The sequence below is a fragment of the Triticum dicoccoides genome, chromosome 7B (assembly GCF_002162155.2).
Source record: "Triticum dicoccoides isolate Atlit2015 ecotype Zavitan chromosome 7B, WEW_v2.0, whole genome shotgun sequence".
NCBI lineage: Eukaryota > Viridiplantae > Streptophyta > Magnoliopsida > Poales > Poaceae > Triticum > Triticum dicoccoides.
The window spans coordinates 684,199,176-684,208,436 of record NC_041393.1 but is presented as its reverse complement, the minus strand read 5'-3'; the positions used below and the strand labels follow the sequence as shown (position 1 = coordinate 684,208,436).

Sequence of the window (9,261 nt, the reverse complement as noted above, 5' to 3'; positions counted from 1 at the left end):
CTGGTTCCAATTGGATCGGGACGATGCTCAAATCGATGTGCTTGCCTGAGGACGCCGCGTACGCGTTCTGGTGCACGTAGTAGAGGCCGGCACCCGGGGTGGCTGTTTGTCGATGCAGATCGGATCGAGTCCACGTGACTCGCCGGGTGTCGAATTATCGATGCGCTCGTACGCCCGTGGCGTTTGATGTAAATCGCGTCGGGGAGGTGTCGGGCTGATGCGCTCGTCCGACGAAGTTGTGCGGCGCTCGGAGTCAAGCGGGCCGTCGCTGGTCGCGGACTCTCCTGGCCCGCGCGTAGCTTGTCGAGCTTGGCGTCGAGCCGACCGGAGTACTGCCCGCTGCATGCACGCGCCACCTGCTCGTGGATTTGGGTCAGATTGGATCTGAAGGATCTGAGGAAGACGCCCCGGAGTCCCGTCTCCTTTTTGCCGGCTTGTTCGGCCGGCCGGCGCTGCCCCTCCTGACTGCACCTGATTTTCACCAATATTCGAGGATGGTCGGGATTTATTTGTAGCTAAAAAAAAATTGACCTAAGGGATCTGATTTGGAAATCGATCTAATCTAAAGAATCGATCTAACGATGATGAACTCGAAAATTTGATCTAAAACTACGAGACCGATCAAATCTTTGACTAATCGGGTGCTGCGCCCCCGAGGAGAGAAAATTAATCTCCTCGGGGGCGGCGCGCTGCGGAAGTGGTAGAGGAATCTAGGATCGGCGTCGCGAGACTAACCGCTCTAATACCATGTAGAAAGTATATGATGAATGAATATTGTGTTGTTTCAGTTGTATTGATCCGACCTTCATATGGGGTATATATAGAATACATTGTGAGGGAGAGAGACTTGGAGTAGAGGGCAAGTCGTACATGTTAAACCTATTCTATCTCTAACTCCTACCTCTATCTTAAACACAATTATATTCTAACAGGGTCGGGCTGTCGGGTCCGGCGTGGCGGACGCGCCCGAGCGCCTCCATATCCGGCCCATATTTGGGCTGGATTTGAGGAGTGCAGATCAGCCCGGGCGTCTGAGGCCCGTTTGAGGCACCTGTCTGGGTCAAAATTTCGTGACTGGTCAGTAACTGGACGGCCCGCTCTGACATATGAGGCATGTTCGGGGCGTTCGGCTGTAGATACTCAGAGGCCTTAAAAATTACGGAGCACAGTGATATGAAAGATTGCCTATATGTCCCATTCCACAAAGTGATAGTACAAGGAAATATTACACAATCAATCCAAAAGCCAACAAAACAATAAGAATTAAAAAGAGACGAACCGTCCTTGGGAGGACAACTTGCAGCAATGGCGATTTGTCTTGCTAGCAACTTGCAGACAATACAAGCAGCTAAATGTATTGAAGAATGGGGAATAGAAAGACAACCGAGAAAGGCAACACACGCGTCACTACTGTTATTTGTCTTGCTGGCAACAAATGGAAGCACTTCCCCCACCGACAACCCACACCCCAACCACTTACCAAGAGGGCCCACCAGATGTCAAATCCCTCCACATGACCGAGACCCAGTCAAAATTGAGATACACAATTCAAAATCAGCATCCTCAATTGCTTAAGAACTAGGGAGCATAGTGATGTGGAAGATTTTCTATAACTCACGTTCCTCAAAGTGATAGTACTAGGAAAAACATTGAAAAGATTAACCATAGGTGCAGCATTATTACACAATTAATCAATCCAAAAGCCAACAAATCAATAGGAATTAAAAACCGATGAATCGTTATTCGGAGCACAACTTGCAGCAATGGCGATTAAGTAGCGTGGGTATCAAGTTTCACATGCCATTTTTGCTGTCAACCTTATTTGCCTCTGTAGGCCACACTGTCACACCAGAAGGAAAGGCGGTAAAAGAAAGAAATCAACAACATTGCACCCCAGCATTCAATAAACGTACAGGGACCTCCGGTTGTCCGACTCCAATTCATTGGGCTTCAAGGCTTCAAGATATGATGAAGAGATTCGGAGATGATTCCCCCAGCAGCTGCTCCTGCAAAAGGCTACGTGTCAGATCAATCTCATATTTTGTGCGTTCACGCTAAAACAAATCTACACTTCGGTATTATTAACTCACCATCATGCCTTTAATGTGCCCCGCTCTTGTGCTGTAAGCGTGTAAGAAAAGTAAGAGGGTAAGGGTTGGCAGTAATTAATGGAAAAACATTTCAAGTGGATGCGAGATGACCACAGTGTTGGAAACAAAAATGAGAATAAAAGATCGCACTAGAAATAGAGATATTTCCCGCACCTGTCTAATTATAGAGCTTCATCCGGGAAGATATTGTGGCCATCTGTTGCAACATGGAATAGGACGCCATCTCCCGGTAGACAATTCCTGAATTCTAGGGCGTGCGGGCAGTCTATCATGTACACGTGTTTCAGCAAGCACAGGTTCTCTGCCCGATCCAGCATTGGGCAGTCCTGCGCAAATAGGTCCTGCAGCTTACAGAGATTGGAGATGGTCGTTAAACTTTTGTTGTTCTTCAGCTTGAGCCACGCAACTGCAGGAAGGTTGACAACTTCTTTCAGCTCATGAGCACCTTCAATGTGGATTCTCTTCAGGCTAACCATCTTGGACAAGTCTGGAGGGAGAGCAGTCAGTTTGGGGCAATCAAGAAGCAGCAGCCGCTGGAGGCAAGGCATCAGAGAGAGCTGTTGATCTCTTGGGTTGAGGTACCATTTTTCCAAATTGTACATGCGAATGATTAGTAGCAGTTCGAGCTTGGGGAAAAAAGCCGCTGCACTTGGGACACCTTTCCCCAGGAGGTCTGTGCCAATAGACACAACTTCATCAGCACCTTGAATCTTAAGCTCTAGCAATTCTGGTATCTGGCCTGCTGGTGGAAGATCTGTGCATGGTATGCTCTCGTTGAGGTGCAGTATGTGTAAAATTGGCATATTAAGCTCCGGTTCCGTACGTAACCACTTTGGGAACATTGTGCACGGGAATGCAACAAAGAAAAGATATACCAGGCTTGGTGATGGAATAAGCCGATCATACACTTGCTGGATTCTCTCAAGCTCATTGGCTTCATATCGAGTACTAGTGCATTGGAGTCCTAGTTCTCTGAGATTACTGCTGTTCTTCAGTACAAGTTCACCCTCTGGTGTAGCTTTCTCAAGCTTATCAACCCACAGACGTTGGATATTGGGGAGGTCTTGCAATTCATCCAATCTGAACCCTGTCTTGGTCTCAAAAACACCTCTAAGGTTGTAGAGATGCTTAAACCTTGCAATCCCTTTTGGAATATCATGAAGTGCAAGCTGGTCTAGCTCAAGAAAGCTTATGTTTGACAGCCGCATCAAACCATGAGGTAAGCTATGCAACTTGGGGCAACCAAGCAAACGGAGGTATTCAAGGCTGATGAGGTTCCCTATGGACTCTGGAAGTTTTTCAATTTCCGTATAGCTCAGGTCTAGCAACCTGAGTAGCACCATGTTCCCGAGTGACTCTGGTATGTTTTCGATGCTTGTTCCACGGAGAACCAATACACGGACATGCTGGAGCTTTTTGAAAGTGTCATTATGAAAAGAGCTGAACTTCTTGTTATCGAAAATTAGGAGGGTCCTCAAGGACTTGTGCTCTTCTATAGCGGGTAATTCTTCTATGGCACTGCTGATCCCCAAGCGACGTAATTTTGGTACGGCGCCGTTATTTTCCACATCCATAAATCTGGAGTAATCTTCTTGCACATTCATGAATAAGGAGTGATCCTTTGTCAGATGTTGCCCAAGTGACCTCAATACATCATGCATAGTTGACACAGCTAGGTCCACGGAATCCATTGTTGGCTGCAGAAGATTCCTCCTAACTAGTTCATAGTAGTACCCTTCAGCAGTCTGATGTACCGAGCACCCATGCTCTTTCCTCACAAAACCTTCGGCAACCCACCAGTAAGCGACAGCATCACGCCTTATCTCAAAACTTTGAGGCAACAAAGCACACCAGAGAAAGCACTGCTTCAGTTCATCGGCCAGGTTTCTGTAACTTACATACAGTGCACCTCCTACTCCCTCGGGGAGCCCCTCAATAGACCACTGGCAATCTCGGATCTTCTTCCATTCGTCCTCTGTTTTTCTGGTAGACAGGGTACCTGCAACAGCCTTGATTGCAAGAGGAAGCCCATCACATCTTCTTACAATTTGACGCCCCAACTCCTGGAATGTCCTACCGGGCCTACCGGGCCATTGGAAGGAATTCTTCATAAGCAGCATCAGGCCATCATCCTCACTCATTCTGCTTACGGAGTGGATATGTGTTGTACCCATTGCTAGCAAAACATCATGGCTTCTTGTGGTGACAAGGACGCAGACATTATTCAAGGCTCCCTCGAAAGCTAACTGAAGACGCCTGATCCAAACATCAGCTCTAAACACATTATCCAATACAAGAAAAACACTCTTTCCTTGGATAGTGTCTTTTAGACATAGCAGAAGCTCCGCCTCAGTCTCTCTCTGATCACAGTTTCCTCCAGCCATTCTTATTGCCTGCTTTAGCAATCCAGTCATGTCATAGGTCTCAGAAATGCCTAACCATATATGGATCTGGAATTCTTTCCTTATCCACTCCTCCCAATATATCTTCTTTGCTAATGTTGTCTTGCCGATGCCTCCCATCCCTTCAATGCCGAAAACACTTGGATCATTATTGGGGCACCTACTGGCAATAGCTTGTACCATGGAATCAACATCACGTGTGATACCTGTTCCAACAATCCCTGGTCCAACTATAGGAATTGTGTGGCTTGTATCCACAGCTGTTATCTGGGTCTGTTGAGATATGTGCCCGACATTGTTATACATCTCTGATGCTCCTCTAATCTCACCAAGCTCTGTGTTTATGTCCTTGATTCTTGTAGCAACCCTGTGATCAAGTAAAAGCTTTGCAAAACAAGAGAACATGGAACTACATGGCAATGCTCTTGGTCGCATGTATGAATTAGCCATAAAGAGATCTATGACATCATCAACATTGAACATAACATCACTGACACGCTTCCACCATAATCTGACCCTTTTGTCTCTCATGGCCATTGCTTCGGCATCCTGCCGAACTGCCCTGAAGGCTTCCAGGTTGTGCTGCAGCTTCTTGATATCCCTTCCCACACATAGTGTCATCATAACCTCATCCTCGACAAGCTTAGCCAACTTATGCAATGCGCTCGAAACGAGACCATCCAACACGGTTGCCATAGTGCCTATACCGTGCTGATTCTCAGTCCGTTGCTTGGTCACCTAGTTTCCAAGACGTTTTGCTTGGTAAGCTTTACCAAACAAGCACATGTCACTGCCACAACTCACAACATGCGAAGCCTGATCCTCTTCTCTGCACAAATCATCAAGCGATAAAAGTAAGTTTTAGGTCCGGATCTCAAATACAACTCATTCAACTAGTATCAGAAGAAAAACAATTCATTTAATCAGGTTTTAAAGGGGGGAAATTGTTACATCTTAGGAAGCTCCCTTAAGGCAGATAAAATTCCTCTAGGCGAAATCGCCGGTGAAAAGAAGTTTTTTATTTGAAGTTTCACCATGTTATGTGCAACCCTGCCACGGAGCAATGGGTCGGGCATTGCCAGACTGCCATTGACCCGCAAAAAAAAAAATAAAAACCGCAGGGCCGGCAACCGACAATCTCTAACTGCTCGGAATATGCTCCATTGAGGCATTATCCTATCATGCTCCTCTACTCCTAGACTCTGGGTCCTGCTCCGTCTATATGGGGCTCACCAAGTGTGATTGTTCTTTTAGAAACTAGCTAACTAGGAATTAGGATGTCTCACCAAGCAAGTTGTCATGAAAATCACAGAAATGGCAACCACCAACGGATACAATCAAAACAGAAGAAAGCGTGGAGGACAAACAAGATAGGAAAAGGATCGTACCTTTGTACTGTAACGCTAAGGGGTTTTGGTTTAGGAAGAGGATAGAGGGGGCGGCGTCTTGCTGGGACAATGAGGGAAGGATTCGTGCAACCTAGGAGCCGGATTCCTGCTGGGATATGGCCGGCCTTGGCATAGATCAAGCTACTAGATTGCACGAAGCTAAGCATGTCGGTGCACCGAGTAGCTTGATCTCACTAAGCAGGACATTTCCGGCCTTATGCGGACGAGGGAAATATCCTGCTTAGTGAGATCAAGCTACTCGGTGTTCGTGGATCCAAAGTCACAAGCTAAGCATGTCCTTCTGCCTACCTGCACAGTTGCTTCGTTTGCGCCGTTGATGGGGGAAGAGTTCAAAGTCAAACTGCAGAATGGCCAACTAACAATTTTCTTATAGTAGTTGCATCTGATTGCTCTAATATGACATTATCAAGAAAAGGGCAATAATTGCCCCCCTCCCCCCGACAAGTCTTTGAGTCTCCTATAACATTTCAGCTATAACATAAGATGGTTGTCCTCAACTACTTGCGCTGGCAAGAGCCCAATTGGTGTCGAATCTTTATGCAGCATAAGGCCAATTGGTTTTATTATTTCAATTAGGATTGTTGAGTGTAATGTTTATTTAGAAAACGATAGTGTAGGATTTGTTCCTGCCTTGACTTGTACTCCAAGATGTATACGTACTTCTATATATATGCCCACAAGGCTCAAGCAATAAATCGTCGGTTCCATCAATCCTCATCTACCCCTTCTAACATGATATCAGCCTAACCGATCCAAACCCTGGCCGCCGTCCGTCGCTTCTGCCCCGCGCGCCGCCCCCGGGGCGATCGGCCGCCATAACCCCCCTGCCTTCACTTCCAATCGTCCTAATCTTATAGAACAGCATGCGCGCAAAACAATTACGTAACCCTACGTAGGTCTAGCATTACTCGGCTAGATGATATTTAATCATGTGCCCACCAGTGGAATTTAGTCGAAGAACAGATGATCGGTGGTCTCGCCTGCAGAGCAGAAACACATGCAAGGATCATGACATGTGGCATTGAGCGACCCCAGCAGCCGCTCTAGCGCTTCCAGTGATCGCATCGTCTCATTCGCTCGCACGTACAACAACGCCTAGCCTCCGCCATCCCCTTTCCTTCCCTGCCGCCGGGCATGCTTGGGTTGCAGCCGAGGAAGGTGGCGGCAGGGCATTTGGTTGCGCTCGGTGCTCAAGGGCACCTGGTCGGGTGCGGCCGTTCCATCCGGCACATCATGTCTGGCTCCTCGTAGGTCGGCGGCTGCCCGTCAGTCTGGCTCGCCCGGTGGTGGTGGTTGATTTGTATCGGGTGCATTCACTCCTCCTCGCTCGGTGTGCTCCTACGTATGGATCTGGGTTGCAAGAATTGCCAGTCCTTGATGCGGATATGGTTGAAGATGGGGATTCAGATCGGCAGAAATCCCTAGCTGGCACTGGTCGAACGGGATGATGGGGGCGCCTGAGGGTGTTTTTTTTTCTCCATTTAGACGTTCGTCAGATCTGCATCCACCTCCATCGCACCATTTGTCTCCCGGCTGAATGCCCCAACTGTGGCGGGAGGCGACAGTGTTGTCGGTGTCGTTCCCTTGTTGGTCATGACGCCTTGGGAGATAGTCGAATTGTAAATACAGGTGGGTTGGCATTAACGACCATCTGAATCGGAAGGTTGTGTGATATGACATCTACTGCGTCGGCGACATTTGCATAGTTAAGATGCACAATCGACACCAATGCATACACACAAAACCGCATGGGCAAATAGTAAAGTTATATAATATTAAAGCTATATCTGTAATATTAAAGCTATATCTGTAAACGAGCAAAAAGGGAAAAACCTCAAGCGATCAAGCGAATAGATCCGTGATCAGTATACTACAACAACGAGTCTATCCATACCAACCATCTAATGACACCCCACAAATGACGACGTTCTTCAACAGTGCCTTAAGGAAGGGAGCGACGCTCAAGCACTGTCATAATCGGATCCAACCACCCACGGCTAGAATCTATTTTTTCATCCTAAGAACCAGTCCAAGCATACCAAAACATTGCCTTTAACAAAGTAACGACGTAAAAACATCGCCATTGTGAGGTATAACCAACACAGGTAAGACCTAGGTCTTCACCCAGAAACTCAATACTGAGTGCTCGAGTAGCACCACCATCAGTGGCGGAGCCAGGAACTAGGAATGCCCCAGGCAAGCCCCAGGCCAACTACTAGTTACAGTAATGAACCATATCAAACTAGCTACAGTGCACAAAGGAACACAGCCCACTAGTAGAAAATGAAGCTTTAGCGCCGGTTCGTAAGGGCCTTTAGTGCCGGTTCCATAACCGGCACTAAAGGGTGGGCACTAAAGCCCCCCCCCCTTAGTACCGGTTCGGCACGAACCGGCGCTAAAGTGCCACCACGTGGCGTGAGCTCGCGCCCTGGTATGGGGGGACCTTTAGTACCGGTTGGTGTTACCAACCGGTACTAAAGGTTTTTTTTTTGAAAAAAAAATTTTTGAATTTTTTTTCGATTTTTAATTTTTCTGAATTATTTGATGATTTAGTCTCTAATCACCTCTCTTAACTGCTCAAGTGTGGATCACTCATTCCAAATCATCTAACTTCCCGACCGGTCATCCATCCCTCTCACTACTCTAGCCCGAGCACGCTTAACTTTCGGGTTCTATTCTCCTTCGCTTCCGAGTCTGCACTTGTTGTTTTCCTGATAATAGTAAGATGTCAATCCTATTAACCCTCAGGAGTTTAGCTTGAGCATGAAGTCACACATTTCACCGTTTGAGTTTGAAACTATTATTCTAAAAAAACAATAATTATTTAGTAACGCTAATATTTCTTGAATAAGTTTGACCATAGTATGACCATAGTTTGACCATAATTTGACCAGATTTGACCAAAATTCAAAAAATTGAAATAATTATTTAGTAACACTAATATTCTTGAATAATTATGTAGTAACATTAATACTTCTTGAATAAGTAGTTTGACCAAATTTAACCAAATGTTTTTAAAAAAACTGAAATTTGACCATATCTTTTTTTCCTTTTCGAATTTGAGGATTTTAAAAAATTCCAAACAAGCCATAGGCTGTCTCCATCGGATGCGGATTTTCGTGCTGAATTTTTTAATATATTATACGTTTTTTTCCGACATCGTATGCAAAAGTTATAGCCGTTTTACATTTTGCCTACACTTTTTGCAAAACATGTCCAAATTTAAGTTTTCAAATTTTCCTAACTAGTAGATATAGTAATATAACTACCCCTCGAAGGATTTTATTTTTTGAAGTTTTTATCATTTTCTCTTGATTTTTTCAAAACTGAAATGGCGAT

The 9,261-nt window shown here is 45.9% G+C and overlaps 1 protein-coding gene across 1 annotated transcript in view; it reads right to left on the bottom strand.

The window, feature by feature from the left end:
* Window positions 1–1,697: 1,697 nt before the first annotated feature.
* The window catches only part of LOC119336112 (putative disease resistance protein RGA4), a 14,200-nt gene continuing 6,636 nt past the window's right edge, over window positions 1,698–9,261 (bottom strand). Inside the window, exons 2-4 of the mRNA XM_037608133.1 lie at window positions 2,265–5,342; window positions 2,091–2,121; window positions 1,698–2,006 (exon numbers count right to left, since the gene is read on the bottom strand). Of these exons, the coding sequence (XP_037464030.1) occupies window positions 2,273–5,209 (2,937 nt within the window). The 5' untranslated portion in view covers window positions 5,210–5,342 and the 3' untranslated portion in view covers window positions 1,698–2,006; window positions 2,091–2,121; window positions 2,265–2,272. The remainder of the gene's footprint in view (window positions 2,007–2,090; window positions 2,122–2,264; window positions 5,343–9,261) is intronic.